Source organism: Danio rerio, chromosome 18 (genome assembly GCF_052040795.2).
Source record: "Danio rerio strain M-AB ecotype USA chromosome 18, GRCz13ab, whole genome shotgun sequence".
Taxonomy (NCBI): domain Eukaryota; kingdom Metazoa; phylum Chordata; class Actinopteri; order Cypriniformes; family Danionidae; genus Danio; species Danio rerio.
Window position 1 is genome coordinate 14,752,848 of NC_141038.1, and position 22,153 is coordinate 14,775,000.

The window sequence follows — 22,153 nt, forward strand, 5'->3', positions numbered from 1 at the left end:
AGGCCCAAGGAGACATGAAACCAGTGTCACTCAAAAAGTGTAGTGGAGGACACTTAGCCCTTTACTAATTTAAATTTTAGTATAGATTTTGACATGTTTTCTGCCTGCCAGTTTGCTCAGCTTAACCAACCAAAATCATCATAACAGTTACTCCTTGCAACTGCAGTCACTTATTATCACCCTATTATTTTCACCGTCTTTTTCAGTGTCTGATCTTAATCATCACTACATGTCCTCTTTCCAGATCCCAACCTTTTCAACTAACTTGCTGCCAATTGATCTCTTCTCTAGTCTTTGTTTAGTTGCAAAGAGAAAGGATACATATCCAAAAAGCAGGTTCAGTAATTGACATGTTCATTACTCACCTTCAGTTCTTGCCTGTGTTTCATAAAACTTACAACATACAGTTGAAGTCAGATTTATTAGCCTCTCTGAATTATTAGCCCCCTTATTTATTTTTTCCCCAATTTCTGTTTAGTGGAGAGCAGATTTTTTCAAGGGGCGATGCGGTGGCGCAGTAGGTATTGATGTCGCCTCACAGCAAGAAGGTCACTGGTTAGAGCTGTTGCTGGGCCAGATGGCATTACTGTGTGGAGTTTGCATGTTCACCCTGCGTTCCTGTAGGTTTCCTCCAGGTGCTCCGGTTTCCCCCACAAATCCAAAGACTTGCGGTACAGGTGAATTGGGAAAGCTAAAATGTATGTAGTGTGTGTGTAAAAAATGAGTTTCTATAGATGTTTCCAAGTAATAGATTGCGGCAGGAAGGGCATCCGCTTTGTAAAAACATGCTGGATAAGTTGGCAGTTCATTCCACTGTGGTGACCCCAGATTAATAAAGGGATAAGCCGAAAAGAAAATCAATGAATGAACAGAAAACTAATTTTTTCAACACATTTTTAAACAATACTTTTAGTAACTCATCTCTAATAACTGATTTATTTTATCTTTGCCATGATAACAGCAATTAATATTTGACTAGATATTTTTCAAGACATTTCTATACAGCTTAAAGTCACATTTAAAGACTTAACTAGGTTAATTAGGTTAGCTAGGCAGGTTAGGGTAATTAGGCAAGTTATTGTATAATGATGGTTTGTTCTATAGACTATCATATATATATATATATATATATATATATATATATATATATAGATTAAAGGGGAAAATGATTTTGACCTTAAAATTGTTTTTAAAAAACAACTGCTTTTATTCTAGTCGAAATAAAACAAATCAGATTTTCTCCAGAAAAATTATTATTATCAGACATACTGTGAAAATTTCCTTGCTCTGTTAAACATCATTTGGAAAATATTTTAAAAAGAAAAAGAAAAAAAAATAATAAAATTTAACGGGGGCTAATAATTCTGACCTTAATTGTATTTTCCCTTGCTGAATAACTAGAACACAACACAGCACCCATTAAACTATAGGGAAAATTTACATATTAAATACTACTATCACCAAAACTGAAATTTGTTTATGAATAATTTGAAAAAACTCATTTCTGGACCCAATTTTTGCATAATGTCCAACAAGTCATGAACAAAAAAAAATCATAATTGCACATAAATAAATAGCACTACATGAACATTACATCAATGAACATAAATCACATAAAAACTGTGTATATTATAAGTTTTTTGTTTTGTTGCAATGTCACATCATACAACATTTTTACAGTACTGTACTAAAAAGTAAAAAATAAATAATAAAATAAATAAAAACAGTGAATGGATTGGATTTTCTAAAATATCACATTTCAAACTACATATAAAAATCTTTAAAAATAGAGTTTTACAAAATAACGTTTTTACTGAATATAATCATTATACAATGACTTGCCCAATTACTCTGGCTTGTCTATTTAACCTAGTTAAGCCTTTAAATGTCACACGGTCATCATTGCAGTTAATGCAAAAAAGTATGAAATGTATTTTAAAAAAATATTTTCTCCGTTAAACAGAAATTGGGGGAAAAAAATAAACAGGAGGACTAATAATTCAGGAGGACTGACTTCAACTCTGTATATTTAATTTAATAAATTCACTGATTTATTCATTTTCCTTCGGCTTAGTCCCTTTATTCATCAGGGGTCGCCACAGCTGAATGAACCCCCACCTAATCCAGCATTTGTTTTACACAGTGGATGCCCTTCCAGCTGCAAACCAGTACTGGGAAACACCCATGAACTCTTATATATACACACTCATACACTACGGACAACTTAGTTCATCAGTTTTCCTATAGTGCATGTGTTTGAACTGTGGGGGAAACTGGAGCACCGGGAGGAAACCCACACCAACATGGGGAGAACATGCAAACTCTACACAGAAATACCAAATGACCCAATCTGGAACTCGAACCAGCAACCTTCTTGCTGTGAGGTGACAGTGCTAACCACTGAGCCCCAGCCATTTTGCTGTGCTGCCTGTGGAAAAAGTAACAACTTTTTTGTTATATTTAGAATAACTTTTTGCGTGTTGGCAAGGATTACACTCAGCTAAATTCATTTAACATGTATAGCAATATTTATATGCAGTGCAATATAGAAAAAAATGATTTATTAATTTTGAAATGCACAATTACACCCACATTTAACACCACAGAACTTTTAATGGCTGAATAATGGCAAAAAATGCATAGAGTAATTATTTTACGTTATGCACAAAGATAATAGTTACTTGTCAATTGTACAGAATTGTAAAAAAAAAATGTGAGTTTTGACCATTGTGTTCCAAATAAATATTCTTATGAATAACATTTTTTGTGTAATCAATTACTGTATCATAAATGTCCAATGCACACTTTAATCATTCAAAATTAATTGACATCCCTTTATGACACCTATTTTTTTTATATTAAAAATATTAATTTTGTCTTCATATGTAGAAAGCAGCTCCAATAACTGATATCAAGGACTTTATTATCCATTCTATAATTAAAAAATTAAGTTTAATTTTAAATCATGTATAATGTTCAATTACATATTCATTGATTTTTTTATGTTTATTTCTTTACAGTTTATAAAAATATATCTTAGATATTAATTATTATAAGTAACTGCAGTATACAATTCACTTATACCGTCTGTTGCATTGTAAGCACTGAGCTCCCGCCATATGATAATTCTCTCATAAATGACATAATGCTCAATTACCAAATTTGGTAATATCGGTAATTGAGTATTACGTCATTTATGAGAAAATTATCATATGGCGGGAGCATAATCATTATTCCCTCAGACATATTACCAGCAAGATTTCGAGTCTGTAGTATTAAAATGTGAATGTAGACATGGGAAGAGTAAAATCAGGACAAAAAATTCGAAAAAAGGATTTGTGGAAAACATGCGGCGGAGTTGAACAGCTAAGTAAAATATTCAGTCGTGCCAGTGTGACCAAAAACACACCATGGAATTCAGAAGTGTGGTCAGTCATTTCTATCACTGTATTTGGCGTGAATACCCTACAGTATCGCAAATGGCTAAATGTGGTCTGGAAAGAAGATAGAAAAGGCCTCAGGACCCTTGTGACTAAAACCCTGAAGGCCAGCAAAGAAAAGCCTGGCTTGGCACCTGCTTCTGCGGACCGTCACTCACCCGTGTTCCCGGAGAAGAGCGATGGAGAGCGCGGCCCGGCACCCGCTTCTGCGGCGCTTAACTCACCTGTGTTCCAGGCGGAGAGCGATGGAGAGCGCGGCTCGGCATCCGCGTCTGCGGACCGTCACTCACCCGTGTTCCAGGCGGAGAGCGATGGTGAGCGCGGCTCGGCACCCGCGTCTGCGGACCGTCACTCACCCGTGTTCCAGGCGGAGAGCGATGGAGAGCGCGGCTCGGCACCCGCGTCTGCGGCCCTTAACTCACATGTGTTCCAGCTGGAGAGCGATGGAGAGCGCGGCTCGGCACCCGCGTCTGCGGACCGTCACCCACCTATTGTGCACCTGACTGACGAGAGCGATGGAGAGCGCGGCTCGGCACCCGCGTCTGCGGACCGTCACTCACCCGTGTGCCAGGCGGAGAGCGATGGAGAGCGCGGCTCGGCACCCGCGTCTGCGGCCCTTAACTCACCTGTGTTCCAGCTGGAGAGTGATGGAGAGCGCGGCTCGGCACCCGCGTCTGCGGACCGTCACTCACCTATTGTGTACCTGACTGACGAGAGCGATGGAGAGCGCGGCTCGGCACCCGCGTCTGCGGACCGTCACTCACCTATTGTGTACCTGACTGACGAGAGCGATGGAGAGCGCGGCTCGACACCCGCGTCTGCGGCCCTTAACTCACCTGTGTTCCAGCTGGAGAGCGATGGAGAGCGCGGCTCGGCACCCGCGTCTGCGGCCCTTAACTCACCTGTGTTCCAGCTGGAGAGTGATGGAGAGCGCGGCTCGGCACCCGCGTCTGCGGACCGTCACTCACCTATTGTGTACCTGACTGACGAGAGCGATGGAGAGCGCGGCTCGGCACCCGCGTCTGCGGACCGTCACTCACCCGTGTGCCAGGCGGAGAGTGATGGAGAGCGCGGCTCGGCACCCGCGTCTGCGGCCCTTAACTCACCTGTGTTTCAGCTGGAGAGCGATGGAGAGCGCGGCTCGGCACCCGCGTCTGCGGCCCTTAACTCACCTGTGTTCCAGCTGGAGAGCGATGGAGAGCGCGGCTCGGCACCCGCGTCTGCGGACCGTCACTCACCTATTGTGTACCTGACTGACGAGAGCAATGGAGAGCGCGGCTCGGAACCCGCGTCTGCGGACCGTCACTCACCCGTGTGCCAGGAGAGCGATGGAGAGCGCGGCCTGGCACTGGACCATCACTCACCTGTGTTCCAGGCGGAGAGCGATGGAGAGCGCGGCTCGGCACCCGCGTCTGCGGCCCTTCACTCACCTGTGTTCCTTCATAAAAAGAACCCATATAGGAGCACAAAGCCAGGACCCAAGAATTTCACCATTTATATATCTGGTAGTAAATGGAAAGCTATAAAGCCTTTGTCTGGCAGCCGAACATTGCAAAAATCGTGGACACATGTCCTATATGACAAATTCCGTCGACATAATCCCTGCTGCACCTTGGTTTTTACTTATCAGCACTCAAAATTGAGTCATAGTCGTAAATATAGGTGTCCTTATATGACGATGAAGGCTTCCTGTTCATTTAAAACATGTAATGCACATTTCATTTTTCGAATCGCAAAGAAGCCACATGATGAAAAACATATTCCAGTTCTTGTCACCAGAATTGGTACTGTTACTCATTTAAAAGGGGAAAAGAGATCTCGCCAGGCCAGTTACACAAAGAGAGGCAAGATAGCAAAAGAGGTGAGGAAAGGAGTAAGTAATATTTATTACCAAAACCTGAGTAAAACACCAGTTCCCGAGTTGATGGCCGGGAACATCACAAGAAGTCTAACTAAAAATGTTATCAAAGTCATCTCTTGTGAAATAAATAAAAGTCAAAGACTTCATGATGATGTCATGCTGGAACTGATGCTAATACAGAAAGTAATAAAGGAAACGGATTTGTCATATTGTTACTTTCCAGGGTATGTACAACACCTTCAAGTGGATCCCTTTGGGGTGCATCTTTATACAGAAACAGGAATTGCCATTCTTATTCAGCATCTCAGAAAAGGTCAAGTGACTTTACATTTGGATGCAACTGGGGGTGTGGTAAGTCGCATTCCAAATCAGCAAAAAAGAGTGCTGTATTACAGCATCTGCTTACCAGGACATGGCAAGGACAAGCCTCCTCTTCCGGTTTCTGAGATGGTCACTAATGATCACTCAGTACCTAACATTGGATTTTGGTTGCATCAAACGATTGCAAAGGTACAAAAACATACGGTGTACTGTGTCAACCAGGTTGAGGTGGATTACAGCTGGGCACTGATCCAAGGGGTTTTGTTGTCATTTAATAAGCTTGACATAAACACTTACCTGGCTGATAGTTACAATTGGATTAAAGGAAATCCAACCGTGACAGATTTCCATAAAATCACAAAAATTCATCTTTGCTCGGCACACATAATAAAAGCGATCCATGGAGCTATTGGCCGAAAAACGTCAGACAAAGGCTTAAAGGAGTTTGCCACACACTGTGTGGCAAAATTAATTAACTCCACAAGTTTGGAAAAAGGATTGGAAATTTTCCAAAATATGTGCAACCTCTTTTGGCCAATTTCAAAAACCAAAATGGTCAGCCAGAGTCTTCACGAACTTCGTGACTACATCTGTGGGGTTAACATTCCTGAGGAAATTTTCAGTGAGATTACAGTGGATGACTACATTCCTCCAGATGCAACTCCAGATGCAAACACAATATTGGCCAGGTCGCCTTATACAAAGGAATTTGCCAATGTTCTGAAGGCTGTCAAGTCTACAGTAAAAGTAGAGGAGGAAACAAACACAAACAAATATCACTGTCCAGAGATTCTGGAAATTCTGATGAACAACTACATGGCAATTTTTCCTCTTTGGTCAGGAATTTTACTGGGTGACTTTAGAAAATACCCTGACACAGAATCAGTCAAAGATAAAAGCCAACAGAAAGAGCATGACACTAATTGTCATGCAGAAAACTGGTTTTGTATTGTGAAAGATAAGATTCTTCAAAAAAAACTCCACCATCGTCCGGGTACATTTATTCAAAAAATGTACACAACACTGCAGGGCAGATATAAAGAGCATGTTCTGCAACACAATCTACCGGACAGATTTCTGCTGAAGCGTTTCAGTTCGAAAAAGCACAGCCTCGAGGACTGTGAAGAGCAGTGGGCTAAGAAAAGTGTGCGTGACAGAAAGGAAACGAAAACAAAGTACTTCCATACCCCTCAAGTCATGCCTAGTCCCAAAGAAAAAGTGAGTATTGCGTCCATTGTGAAAGTATTCTTACAGAAAAATATTATTTTAAAAATGTAACAAAGATAATATAAGACAGTAAATATCATTTGTATTAACAAAAGTGATTTTTTTAAACAGCTTCATATACTTAATTTCTGCTTGTCATTGTAGACATCAAAAGCTTCCATTGTGCAGACCAAGTCAAAAAAAAGAGAAAGGGGCATTGGCATGGTACAGACCACTTTTCAACTTGGGCAAGTTGAAACTGAGACAAATTTTATGGTATGATTGTATGACAGTATAAACAACCTCTGCATTACTCAGTTGTTTCATTGATTTAAATGCTGGTTCACTCTGGTTGTCATTGCAGCGAGCAAAAGCTTTTGCTGGTCAGCAAAAATCCATAACGGATCCTATCAAAGAAGCATCAAATCCCTCCCAGGTAAGAGTGATTCAAAGATGATGACGTTATGGTAAACAAAGACTATTACTCTTTGTGTCACAATGATATGTAAATGCTGATTACTTGTTTGTTTATTTAGCCACCAAAAGGTTTAGCTAGACAGCTCAAGTTCAGAAAAAATGATAAGGAGATTGTCACAGAGGCCAGATGTCACATTGCAAATAAAGACACAGTGAAGGTTAGTAATAACAATGACAACAATGATAATAATAAACAATAATAGTATATACTTACATACTGTACAACATTTTGTTCTTTTAAAAATGTTAAGGACAGTTACAGATAATGTTTAAAAAAACTAAACTGGCAATGAGTTTGTTAAATGCAGGACAAAATACATCAATTTCTGATTGGTACTTACTTCAATATAATTTTTTTTAAAGATGCTCTGGAAATCAAAAGATGCTGAGGTTGTGGTCGCTGTAATCCAGTCAGTTGACAAACGTGTCAGGTACACCTTACGTCTAAGAGACTTCAAAACCCTGGAACCAAATAAATGGTTAATTGGAGAGGTAATCATGCATTTTATCACTATTTATTTCAAATGTTTTTTATTAAAAATGTGGAGAGTGCAAGGGTGAAGCTAAAGGTCACATGTAATCCATAGAATATTTTTTAATTTATCTTCAAACAACATTTTATAAAAAATGACAAAATTGTAAAAATTAATAATAATAATGAAAATGAATTATGTACATGTTAAACGTTTAACACTTAAACAAACCATTCAGCATGTGAACAAAAATTTTATTATTATGCCTTTTTGTCAACAACTGAATAGCTAAATTCTGTAAATAATGAATGGATAATATATATATATATATATATATATATATATATATATATATATATATATATATAAATAATGACTTCAATAATTGAGAATAACCACCTGAATGTATATTATCCTTTATGGTTACTGTCTACAAAATCAAAAAAATTTGATCTGTGATTATTAGACTTTATCAACTACCCTACAGAAACAAAAAGGCTGAATGCAGCCAGCCTACAACCTGTATTTTTTCAGTCACAATGCTGTGTCAAATATTGTAATACAACCAAGCATACAGATATGTGGATATATATAAACATTTAAAAGCAGTCCAGATGATTAGTACCCAGATGAGTCAGTGTTATAAATTTAATCTGTTGTTATAAGGGAATAAAATATCATAAAAAATCATAAAATGTTGTAATTGACTAATCAGCTTCCAGAAAACTGTGTATTAATTATTAATTCAAATCATTGAATTACTTAATGACTAATTAAACTAATGAATGATGCATTTTTTCACTTTTAATGTACTGTAAATGTACATAAGCATGCCAATTTCTTGCAAATTGGTTTTTATAAAATATTCATTACTTTTGTTATATTGCTACAACAATTGATTTTTAATTCATACATCCAATACACACAACAAATGTTTAATTAACGAAAGCTAACTGATTATATTTTCTGAAATATAAATTCACTTTTTATATTAAGGTACCAATTTTGCTATATTCAACTATGGATTTTGCGTCAATAAACTCTTAAATTACTGTTCATTACTAATTAAGAAAATAATAGTTGGGTTAAGTAAGATGTAGAATAAGATAATGCATATGTATAAGTACAAAAGAAAACAGAAAATATCATAACACTAGGTGGGTTAGAGTGAGAATTGGCCCCTTAAACTAAAGTATAACCCAAATTACACAATACAAAGTGGTTGCATCATTAATTTATCAACTGGATATTAAATAAGCTGCCCAATATTTCCCTGGAGTGTCAATGTTCTGCAAAATGTAGCTTTAACTTGCCTATACAAATGCTTGTAAGTTATTATACCTAGTTAGATTTTTATAGTTGAGGTATATTTCCTTGTCTTGCAGACAATTGAATGCTACTTTCAAGTGCTGCTAAATTCAAAGGACTATGGAAAAAGAATCTTTCTTTTCAACCATTACTCTGCTGGCATTGTTGTATTCGGGGAGAGGTCTGCAATGTCAAATCATAGTTTTCGGAAGGTGAGATTTTTTTAAAAGCTAAATAAATTTTAAAAAAAAAATTAACAGAAGGACAATTTGATTTTTTAACACTTAAACTACTTAACTATTTTAAAGGTCAACTTTCAAGACTATGATGCTGTAATTGGATTTATTAATGTAAACAGAAACCACTGGAAGTTCCTGGTATGTAAAACTTGTCAACACATTGTAGTTGATTAATTATGAAAATGGATAAGTGACCAAATAAATATGCCTTTACTAGTATCTCAACAGGAATTTACAGAAGGTCTTTGTCGTTGATCCCCAAGGAATGGAAGAAGAGAGAGATTCTGACCTTGCTGCCAAAAGATTCAGGTATATTTTTTTACTAATTATTACCATACAGTCACAAAGCCACAAACCCAGTTTTATGTTTACTTTTGTTAATCTATTATAGGTGTGTGTGTGTGTGTGTGTGTGTGTGTGTTTTGTTATTTTTGTCTAAATTAAAATGATAGTTTAATAATAATAATAAAACATTTAAAGGTCAATATTATTAGCCACCTCAAGCTATATATTTATTTTATTATCCAATGACTTTCATAACTTGCCTAGTTAACCCAATAAATCTATCTAAGTCTTTAAATGTCACTTTAAGCTGAATATTAGTGTCTTAAAATATCTAGTCTAATATGATTTACTGTCATCATGGCAAAGATAAAATAAATCAGTTATTAGAAATGAGTTATTAAAACTATTATGATTAGAAATATGTTGAAATATTTCTTCCATAAAACAACAATTGGGGGGAAATATACGGGGATAATAAGACTTCAATTGTGTGTGTGTGTGTGCGTGTAAGTGTGTGTGTGTATGTATACATTTGTATATTCTTCTTTTTCTTCTTCTTCTTCCTATTATTATTATTATTATTAATATTATTATCATATCTATGTGTTTAAAAGTTGGCTAAGAAGGTAGTGTATGTGTTATCTCAGAACCCTGAACCAGTTTTTTGTTTCTTAATGTAAAATAAAAACAAGTCAAAATTATCAATATTTTTTATGCCAAAAATCATAAAGATATAAAGTAAAAATAATGTTCCATGTTCCGTACATTTCTTACAGCAAATGTATCAAAACTTTTATTTAGTAATATGCATTGCTAAGAAATGTAGAAAATTTAAAGTGATTTTGTCAGTATTTAGATTTTTTAAAACTATCCTATTCCCTATTTTCAAATAGTTTTTATCTCCCGCAACAAAAAATATAGACATATGTAAATAGTATTTATTCACCTTGCATGTGATCAATCTCAGTCTCCAAAAATATGTTTTTTCTTTTTTGTTAGTCATGACAGCTTTATTTGTCCAGGGTCACATGTATGATTTAGTCATAAACTATTAATACTTTTATGCACAAATAGTTATAAACTTTTTTTTAACAAATTGAAAACATGCATCATCTTAAAATACAGAATTGAATATGTAAACACAGAATTAAGTGTGTGTGTGTGTGTGTGTGTGTGTGTGTGTGTGTGTGTGTGTGTGTGTGTGAGTGTGTGTGTGTGTGTATATATATATATATATATATATATATATATATATATATATATATATATATATATATATATATACTGTATATATATGGTAACACTATAATAACTACTCACTATAAATCATTTATTAAGCATTAGCAAATAGTGAGTTCATTATCTGTTAAGCAATAACTATATATAACACTCAAGAAGCATCTACATTGTCAATCAAATTAATTTATGACTAATAAATAAATAACTATGTTAGTTATTTATTAGATATTCATATATTAAACAAATGAATACATGTACTCTACATTCAGCAAGTCTGTTTTGCAATTTGGATTGGATGGGGTTTTTAATTTTGTTTCATTTAAAAATATTTAATTTCATAGTATTGTACGTTCGTTCCAATATTGAAAAAAAAACATAAAATATTTCTTAAATTGTTTATTGATTATATTTTTTAAATTTGTAGAAAATAAATCTGTCATTCATTCAGTCCTTCATCTTATTACTCTTGTGAGCTCTGTTGTTTCCGTAAACCACTCCAATTTGAATCATTTTATTTTAATGATAATTTAATTGTCAATTCACAAATACACTATGCTTTTCTCACATAACTGTAGGCAGTACTTCAAAATGCGCCAAATATGTCATGGTAAGACTGACTGGGTGGATGTGAAATGGACCCATGGTGTCTTGAACCACACCAACCAGCAGGATAGTTACAACTGTGGAGTCTATGTCATGCAGGTAACTATGGAAATTTACAATTGAATAACATTTAACATTTAAACAAAATTTTTTTTTTGCGCATACAGCAATGGTGTCAAACTCAATTCCTGGAAGGCCGAAGCCCTGCACACTTTAGTTCCAACCCTGCTCCAACACACTTACCTGTAGGTTTCAAACAAGCCTGAAGGACTCAATTAGTTTGATCAGGTGTGTTTAATTAGGGTTGGAACTAAACTGTGCAGAGCTGCAGCCCTTTTGGAACAGTTTGACACCTGTGGCATACAGTCTCAGTGATGTAGTTATTACTTATGTTATTCTGCTGAGCTAATGTGTTTCACGTATATTATTTTACATATTATTATTATTTATGTTATTATTATGTGTATCAAAGATGGCTAAGGAGGTAGTGGAGGCTTTTCCTCTGACACCATCAGACATTATAATCCCTTCAGATGAGCACAGCCTCTCAGAGATTCGTAAGGACATGGCTGTAACAATCCTACAAGCATCAGGTATGTATTGCATCTATCCATCCATCTGCCTGTCTGTCTTGCTGTCTGTCTGTTTATTAAGGTTATGCAGCTCATGACACGCACAAATTGTTTGGGTGTTCTGCACTTTTAATTTGGAAGTAAATTCCCACTGCTGACTAGAAAACCCTGTCTGTTCATGTTGAGAAGTGAATGTTTTTTTTTTCACTTTCAAATTAACCAAAGACCAAAAAAACGTTATAAACAGTACCAAATTAGTGTTCCTTGGCATGTAACAATTGCAGAACTCTATCAAAATAGATCCATATTTTGAAAGTTCTATATAGCACCTTATTATATTTTTATGTAAATTTGAAATAATATTAAAAATAAAAGTAATTATATTGATGATAATAATAATAATAATAATAATAATATTACAAATATTAATGTAAATTTCATATGTATAGTTTCAATAATAATAATAATAATTATTATTATTATTATTATTATTATTATTTTAATGTATTATTCTTAATAATAACAATAATAATTGTGAGAAAAATAATAATTATATATTTTTTGGTTTTACATCTCACAGGCTTCGTTAAGGTTAAAAATATGTACATACTCAATGTCATGTAATTCATGTGAACTTGTAGTACAAATGACAATATTTAAGATATCAAGTTTATTATTTATTTTAGTTATCAAGACCTTGATCAATTAAATTTGACATTATTATTAACTATTACTTATTTAATGTATAAATAAGTAAAAAAAAACACAAAAAATGTGTATGGTGCTCAGCATAAACGAGTGCATCCCATTTAAAAAAATAATAATAATACAACCAATATATTTACATCCATTTAAATAAAACAGTTTTCTTAAACAGTTATATCTATTAAAATAAGGCTTTGGACACTGAGAATCTTTAGAGATTTTTTAGGCATCTTTACAAATTTACAGCTAATTTTGATATTTTTATGTTTCTTTTGACTTTTCCTATTCATAGAAATGTTATGTATTTTCCCCAACTTATTCATTAGAATGTACTTATGGACTTTGATCTTAAGTTTTTTTGTTTTATTATTTCCAGTTTGGGCTTTGGTACTATAATCTAATGTATATGCCCAAATATATTACTGTAAAGCAGGTAGAAAATATTTATTTATAAGACAGATTTGTGAGAGATCTCATTCAGGCTAAGCACTGTATATATAAAATATTGACAATGCCTTTTATGTTTGTTATGAGGGTCTTTTAGTACAATTTAGTTGTGTTTTATTTCTGCCGTTAATATAAATTGGAACTTACAGTGGGTCTCATTCATTTATGTACAATGAGACGTGTTATGCATAATCCAATGTAATAATTCGAAAAAATTAATTTATTTTTCTTACCCAGCAAAAAAGAGACATCCTCAATTGAACCAACTGATCACATGTTTTTTTTTTTTTTTTAAATAAAAAGTGAAAAAAACATGACTGGTTGTAAGCAAGTTACATTTTTGAAAGTTAAAATGTGTAATGTTTTAAGAAATAATTAATTAACTTTTTAAGAGAGTGCACACTGTATAGTCCAAGCTTGAGCTCCAGAAAACAATTGAGCTGCAGGTGCTGTCAATGACAGAATTGAAAAATAAAGAACCCAAAAATGGCATAAAGAACCACTTCAGCATAACAAAACGTTCTTTAGGACAATATGGTTATAAAATTAACTATTGTGTGCAAAGAACCTTTTTAAAGTGTACTAGTAAAAGGTACTTTGTGACTTTTACAGATTGTACAGAAAAGAGTACATCATTCGATACTGATTTTTTTTTTTTAAATATGTGTGTACTACAACCATACCAACAAAACATTTTTTAAAACAGTTGCATTTTTCCATCTTATTGAATTGTGAAAACAATATTGGACAGTACTTGTTAATTCTGTTTAGCGAATAATGTTAGAAGTGCAATTTATCTTCAGGAAATAAATTATCTTCAGGAATTAATAAATGTGTAATTAACAATATAGCCAATAATCATCTAGCAAGCTAATGTTTAGAAATATGAATACCAAAACAAACACACACACACACACACACACACACACACACACACACACACACACACACACACACACACACACACACACACACACACACTCAGACGCACAATTATAACCCCCCTTTTTATTCCCATTGTCTACAGAACAAACCACTGTTTGACTTGCCTTATTACCAGAACTTGCTTGAAATAAATCAGTTGTTAGAAATGAATTATTAAAACTATTATTTTTTGAAAAGTGTTGAAATTTTTTTCTCTCCATTAAACAGAAACTGGGAAAAATATACAGGGGGCTAATAATTCAAAAGGACTAATAATTCAGACTTAAACTGTATATGTATATCATGAAAAAAAAAGAAAATGATGTAATATTGTGATTGCAGTATTCAACCCAAAGGATCATTGCTCCTTCTGTGGCTTAGATTCTTCTCCAGGAAGTGTGGGTCTAAACACATGGGTATGTGTCCTTTTAAACTGACATTATTTCTGCCTATTATATGAACCATCCATCCATCTATCTATCTATCTATCTATCTATCTATCTATCTATCTATCTATCTATCTATCTATCTATCTATCTATCTATCTATCTATCTATCTATCTATCTATCTATCTATCTATCTATCTATCTATCTATCTATCTATTATGTTTACATTTACAAGAATATATTTCTTATTCATTAAGTGTTTCAAACGTAGGAAAGTATCATTTTCTGTATCTTTTAATGATACTTTTTTTTTTGCAATAAGAAGGAATCAAAATGTAAATTATCACACTTCTCCCCCACTAGATTCAATGCTGCAGATGTGACAGGTGGTTCCACTCCAATTGTGTCAACTTAAATAAGGAGGACTTGCAAAAATTAAAAACAAAAATGTGGTTGTGTGTATTCTGTAAATGACGCATAACACTGTTAGTGTCAGTACATGTTTTTTTATTCGATTTATTTATTTTTTAACATAATTTTTTGTGATTATTCCTTGAATGTTGTTTAAATGGAGCCCCCCATTTGCTTTCTTTTTTTTACCAATATATACTGTTAAAGTTTGTCAGTCTCGTTCTTTTTGTTTGCATAAACGTGAGTTGGTTGCACTTTATTAACATTAACTAAAAATGAGCAATACTTAGGGAGCAAGTCAAAGACAACTGAGCAACGTTGAGTAAAAGAACAATACTTGTACAGCATTTATAATAGTTTAACATTTAATACTTTTTAAATAGTAAACAAAAGTAGGTTTCCATGCTTGTAAACAATAGTTAATACACTAACATTTAAAAACTAATTTACTTAATATTAACATCGAAGAAAAAAATACTGTATGCATTGTGCATTGTTTGTTTATGTTAATAAATACATTATATTAAACTAAATTAAAGGAATAAATGAAAAGTAATTTCCATCTGGTTTCATGTATGATGGCTTGAACCGGGCCAAAGCACACTTGTCCCCCCTTCCCGTCTCCCCCGACGGCCCGCACTCACACTACAATCGGCCCTGGGCACGCTTACGTCATCGATGCTGCACTGTCCAGTAAGCGCTGTCGCTCAGCACAGAGAAGATTTCTCTAGTTATATAGTTTCAGTCGTTTGATATGCAGTGACATGCAGTCAAATGTTTCGCCAAACAGTCCCTAGGGATGAGTTGACACGCAGTCAGAAATTTTGCAGAACAGATCCGCCACTTTTGGCGCTCATAAACAATCATAAAGCTCTCATGCTGCAGGAATGAGAAGGTGTGCTGAAGGTGCAGCTGTGGTGCAGTGAGGGGTTTGCGTCTTTAATAAACTACGGCAGTTTGCATTCACTGAACAGTAAGAATGATTAATAAATCCATTTGAAACAGTCCCTTAAAGTCACGTCTCGCTTTCAGTTTCGGGCTTTGACGCGTTTTGCACTTACACACAAGTGTATCACGCCAAAGCCCAAGTGAACCAAGCTCAGGCCCACCTCTTCCAACCGGGCCAGGGCCGGCCAAATGAACCGTGCCTGAACCCGATTCAGCACACTCACGCTCCTCAAACGATCCGGGAAATGGGCCTGGGGACGGTTCGGATAGCATAGTGTGAGTACGCCTTTAGCGGTATGATATATAAATGTGCTCCACGCAGGTTTCTGCATCTTGTTTATATACACTATGAACAGCAGCTACGCTAATTATTCTCTTTATTCTCTATTTCCACCTGGGGATACTCATCCCGAGGCCCTTAGAGTATGCAGAGTCACTGATTCGATCCAAGACCAGCGACGAGATGATCCTAAGGTTTCCATAATCCTGGACCAGGCCATATCCTGAGCAGCTACTGTGGGGGTCATGGAGGAGTAAAGAGCATGATACTGATTTCTGTGACGCTCCAAAGACAGACAAGTCTTCGCTGAGGTCCAGCTTCCAACTTCCAGCCTCCGGCGCTGAGACTGCAGTTCTGCACAAGACGTTTGGCCAGCGGAGAAATTGAAATTGTCGTGCCCAACTGAGTCTGGTTTCTCTCTAGGTCTTTTTCTTCACTTTCGCAAATTGATGGGGGTTTTTTTTTCTCCTCGTGGCTATCGCCTCTAGCTTGCATGGGTTGGGATCGGTAGAGCTACGCATCAATGGATTTGCTCCTCAGAGTTTGGACTCTCCGAAGTGATTATTAAATCACACTGAACTGAGCTAAACTGAACTTAAACACTAAAAACTGAACTACACTGTTTCAATTTACTATGATCTTTTATGTGAAGCTGCTTTGACACAATCTACATTGTAAAAGCGCTATACAAATAAAGGTGAATTTAATTGAATATTCATTTCCCTGATAGGAAATATCAGTGAAAAAGTTGAATGATTATTTTGCAACTTATCTTGAGTTTGCAATTACGTTACCAACAACTGAGGTAAGGAACAAGGTTGTGAAAAAATGTGCAAAATTTGACACAATCGATTAAGATCGTTTTATGTCTCAGGCACCTTGAAATAAAAAGCTATTACAAAAATTATAACAATTTTGAGGTAAAAACAGTAGTGCAGTGGGTAGCATGATCGCCTCACAGCAAGAAGGTCGCTGGTTCGAGCCCCGGCTGGGTCAGTTGGCCCAACTGTGTGGAGTTTGCATGTTCTCCCCGTGTTTATGTGGGTTTTTTCCGGGTACTCCGGTTTCCTCCACAAGTCAAAATACATGTAATATAGTTGAATTGGGTAAGCTGAATTGGCTGTAGTGTATGTGAGTGAATGAGAGTGTATGGGTGTTTCCCAGTGATTGGTTCCAACTGGAAGGACATCTTCTGGCGGTTCATTTTGCTGTGGCAACCATTGATTAATAAAGGGACTAAGCCGAAAAATAAATGAACAAATGAATGGCTAAATTTGTTTTGAAAATTTCACAATCAGCCACTGGGGGTACAAATAGAGGATGTGAAAAATGTCAAGTATTGCATTCTATCAATAAACACTGGTTTTATGTCTCAGTCTCCCTGATATAAAAAGCTATTACAAAAAGATGGGTAATTTTGGTCATGTAATTCCATAATAGGCAACTGGGGGTAAAAAGAAAGGTTGTAAAAAATGTCGAGCATTGCACTATATCGAATAACACTAGTTTTATCTCTCACTTCCTCTCCTGTAAACAGCTATTACAAAAGATGGTTGATTTTGTTTGTGCAATTCCCTAATCAGCCACTGGGGCATAAAAGAAAGGCTGTGAAAAACGTTGAGCATTGCACTCTATTGAATAACATTGGTTTTACGTCTCAGTTTCTCTGCTGTAAAAAGCTATTACAAAAAAGGATACTTTTGGTTATGTAATTCCATAATCGGTCACTAGGGGTGAAAAGCAAGGTTGTGAAAAATGTCAAGCATCACACTCTATTGAATAATACTGTTTTTTTGTCTCACTCTCCTTGATATAAAAAGCTGTTACAAAAAGATGGGTGATTTTTTTCATGCAATTCCCTAATTAGCCACTAGGAGTAAAAAGAAAGGTTGTGAAAAACGTCGAGCATCGCACTCTATTGATTTACATTGGTTTTACGTGCCAGTTGCTCTGCTGTGAAAAGCTATTACAAAAAGAAGGTTAGTTATGGTCATGCAATTCCACAATCAGCCACTAGGGGTAAAAAGAAAGGTTGTGAAAAATGTCGAGCATTGCACTCTATTGAATAACACTGGTTTTATGTGTATGTCTCTTCGATATAAAAAGCTATTACAAAAATAAGGTTAACTTGATCATGCACTTCCAAAATTAGCCACTATGGCTAAAAAGAAAGGTTGTGAAAAATGTTGAGCATTGCACTCTATTGATTGACACTAGTTTTATCTCTCACTTCCTCTCCTGTTAAAAGCTATTACAAAACGAAGGTTATTTGCTGTCGTGCAATTCCCTAATCAACCACTGGGGGTAAAAAGAAAGTTTGTGAAAAACGTCGAGAATTGCACTCTATTGATTAACACTGGTTTTGTCTCAGTCTCTTTGATATAAAAAAGTATTACAAGAAGAAGGTTACTTTTGATCATGCAATTCCAAAATTAGCCACTAGGGGTCAAAAGAAAGGTTGTGAAATATGTCGAGAATTGCACTCTATCGATTAACACTAGTTTTATCTCTCACTTCCTCTCCTGTGAAAAGCTATTACAAAAGAAGGTTAGTTTTGGTCATGCAATTCCACAATCGGCCACTGGGGGTAAAAAGAAAGGTTGTGAAAAATTGACGAGCATTAAACTTTATTAATGACATTGGTTTTACGTGTTGTTTGCTCTCCTGTGAAAAGCTAATACAAAAAGAAGGTTAGTTTTGGTCATGAAATTCCACAATCTGCCACTGGGAGTAAAAAGCAAGGCTGTGAAAAATGTCGAGCATTGCACTCTATTGAATAACACTGGTTTTATATCTCAATCTTCTTGATATTAAAAGCTATTACAAAAAGATGGTTAATTTTGGTCATGCACTTCCAAAATTAGCCACTAGGGGTAAAAAGACAGGTTGTGAAAAATGTCGAGCATCACACTTTATTGATTAACATTGGTTTTACGTGTCAGTTGCTCTGCCGTGAAAAGCGATTACAAAAAGAAGGTTAGTTTTGGTCATGCAATTCCACAATCGGCCACTGGGGGTAAAAAGAAAGGTTGTGAAAAATGTTGAGCATTGCACTCTATCGATTAACACTAGTTTTATCTCTTACTTCCTCTCATGTGAAAAGCTATTACAAAAAGATGGGTAATTTTGGTCATGCAATTACTTTGTCGTCCACTGGGGGTAAAAAGAAAGGTTGTGAAATATGTCAAGCATTGCACTCTGTCGATTAACACTGGTTTTATGTCTCAGTCTTTTTGATATAAAAAGCTATTACAAAAAGATGGTTGATTTTGGCCGTGCAATTCCAAAATTAGCCACTGGGGTAAAAAGAAAGGTTGTGAAAAATGTTGAGCATTGCACTCTATCGATTAACACTAGTTTTATTTCATACTTCCTCTTCTGTGAAAAGCTATTACAAAAAGAAGGTTATTTTTTGTTGTGCAATTCCCTAATCAGCCACTGGAGGTTAAAAAAGGTTGGGAAAATTTTCGAGCATTGCACTCAATTGAATAACAATGGATTTATGAATCAGTCTCTTTGATATAAAAAGCTATTACAAAAAGATGGTTGATTTTGGCCGTGCAATTTCAAAATTAGCCACTAGGGGTAAAAAGAGAGGTTGTGAAAAATGTTGAGCATTGCACTCTATTGATTAACACTAGTTTTATCCCATACTTCCTCTCCTTTGAAAAGCTATTACAAAAAGTTAGTTTATTTTGATTGTGCACTTCCCTAATCAGCCACTAGGGGTAAAAAAAAAGGTTGTGAAAAACGTCGAGCATTGCACTCTATTAAATAATGGATTTATGACTCAGTCTCTTTGATAAAAAAAGCTTTTACAAAATTATGGTTGATTTTGGCCGTGCACTTCCAAAATTAGCCACTAGGGGTTAATGGAAAGGTTGTGAAAAATGTTGAGCCTTGCACTCTATTGAATAACACTAGTTTTATCTCATACTTCCTCTCATGTGAAAAGCTATTACAAAAAGATGGGTAATTTTGGTCATGCAATTACTTTGTCGTCCACTGGGGGTAAAAAGAAAGGTTGTGAAATATGTCAAGCATTGCACTCTGTCGATTAACACTGGTTTTATGTCTCTGTCTCCTTGACATAAAAAGCTATTACAAAAGATGGTTAATTTTGGTCATGCAATTCCAAAATTAGCCACTAGGGATAAAAAGAAAGGTTGTGAAAAATGTCGAGCATTGCACTCTATCGATTAACACTAGTTTTATCTCATACTTTCTCTCCTGTGAAAAGCTATTACAAAAAGATGGGTAATTTTGGTCATGCAATTCCACAATCGGCCACTAGGGGTAAAAAGAAAGGTTGTGAAACATGTAGAGCTTTGCACTCTATCGATTAGTACTAGTTTTATCTCATACTTCCTCTTATGTGAAAAGCAATTACAAAAAGTTAGTTTATTTTGATCGTGCACTTCCCTAATCAGCCACTAGGGTTGAAAAAATTGGTTGTGAAAAATGTCGAGCATTGCACTCTATTGAATAACACTGGATTTATGAGTCAGTCTCTTTGATATAAAAAGCTATTACAAAAATAATGTTATTTTGGTCAAGCAATTCCAAAATTAGCCACTAAGGGTAAAAAAAGGTTGTGAAAAATGTTGAGCCTTGCACTCTATCAATTAACACTAGTTTTATCCCTCACTTCCTCTCCTGTGAAAAGCTATTACAAAAAGATGGGTAATTTTGGTCATGCACTTCCCTAATCAGCCACTAGGGTTAAAAAAAGGTTGTGAAAAATGTCGAGCATTGCACTCTATTGAATAACAATGGATTTATGAATCAGTCTCTTTGATATAAAAAACTATTACAAAAAGATGGTTGATTTTGGCCGTGCAATTCCAAAATTAGCCACTAGGGGTAAAAAGAAAGGTTGTGAAACATGTCGAGCCTTGCACTCTATTAATTAACACTAGTTTTATCTCATGCTTCCTCTCCTTTGAAAAGCTATTACAAAAAGATAGTTTATTTTGATCGTGCACTTCCCTAATCAGCCACTAGGGGTAAAAAAAAGGTTGTGAAAAACGTCGAGCATTGCACTCTATTGAATAATGGATTTATGACTCAGTCTCTTTGATATAAAAAGCTTTTACAAAAAGATGGTTGATTTTGGCCGTGCACTTCCAAAATTAACCACTAGGGGTTAATGGAAAGGTTGTGAAAAATGTTGAGCATTGCACTCTATCGATTAACACTAGTTTTATCTCATACTTCCTCTCATGCGAAAAGCTATTACAAAAAAAAGGTTATTTTTTGTTGTGCAATTCTCTAATCAGCCACTAGGGGTAAAAAAAGGTTGTGAAAAATTTCGAGCATTGCACTCTATTGAATAACAATGGATTTATGAATCAGTCTCTTTGATATATAAAGCTATTACAAAATGATGGTTGATTTTGGCCGTGCAATTCCAAAATTAGCCACTAGGGGTAAAAAGAAAGGTTGCGAAAAATGTCAAGCCTTGCACTCTATCGATTAACACTAGTTTTATCTCATACTTCTTGTCATGTAAAAAGCTATTACAAAAAGTTAGTTTATTTTGATCGTGCACTTCCCTAATCAGCCACTAGGGTTAAAAAAATTGGTTGTGAAAAATGTCGAGCATTGCACTCTATTGAATAACAATGGATTTATGACTCAGTCTCTTTGATATAAAAAGCTATTACAAAAAGACGGTTGATTTTGGTCGTGCAATTCCAAAATTAGCCACTAGGGGTAAAAAGAAAGGTTGTGAAAAATGTAGAGCCTTACACTCTATCGATTAACACTAGTTTTATCTCATTCTTCCTCTCCTTTGAATAGCTATTACAAAAAGATAGTTATTTTTGATTGTGCAATTCCATAATCAGCCACTAGGGGTAAAAAAAAAGGTTGTGAAAAATGTCGAGCATTGCACTCTATTGAATAACAATGGATTTATGACTCAGTCTCCTTGATATAAAAAGCTATTACAAAAAGATAGTTAATATTGGTCATGCAATTCCAAAATTAGCCACTGAGGGTAAAAAGAAAGGTTGTGAAAAATG

At 35.3% G+C, this 22,153-nt stretch overlaps 1 protein-coding gene across 1 annotated transcript; it reads left to right on the plus strand.

Moving 5' to 3' along the window:
- Positions 1–3,206: 3,206 nt before the first annotated feature.
- LOC147839676 (uncharacterized) lies at positions 3,207–16,839 on the plus strand. The gene is made up of 12 exons (XM_087293680.1): positions 3,207–6,840; positions 6,994–7,104; positions 7,193–7,264; positions 7,365–7,463; positions 7,669–7,797; positions 9,164–9,298; positions 9,395–9,463; positions 9,543–9,634; positions 11,425–11,551; positions 11,925–12,045; positions 14,443–14,516; positions 14,852–16,839. Exons 1-12 carry the CDS (start codon positions 3,295–3,297, stop codon positions 14,960–14,962), a joined length of 4,686 nt encoding a protein of 1,561 aa, XP_087149806.1. The 5' UTR covers positions 3,207–3,294; the 3' UTR covers positions 14,963–16,839.
- Positions 16,840–22,153: the final 5,314 nt, after the last annotated feature.

Bases quoted from the DNA above. Each gene is read 5' to 3' on its own strand.
- LOC147839676 (XM_087293680.1), top strand. From the start codon at position 3,295: ATGGGAAGAGTAAAATCAGGACAAAAAATTCGAAAAAAGGATTTGTGG. The intron at 7,105-7,192 runs GTATGATTGTAT...TTGTCATTGCAG, and splicing joins AAACTGAGACAAATTTTATG to CGAGCAAAAGCTTTTGCTGG. The intron at 9,464-9,542 runs GTATGTAAAACT...TGCCTTTACTAG, and splicing joins GAAACCACTGGAAGTTCCTG to TATCTCAACAGGAATTTACA.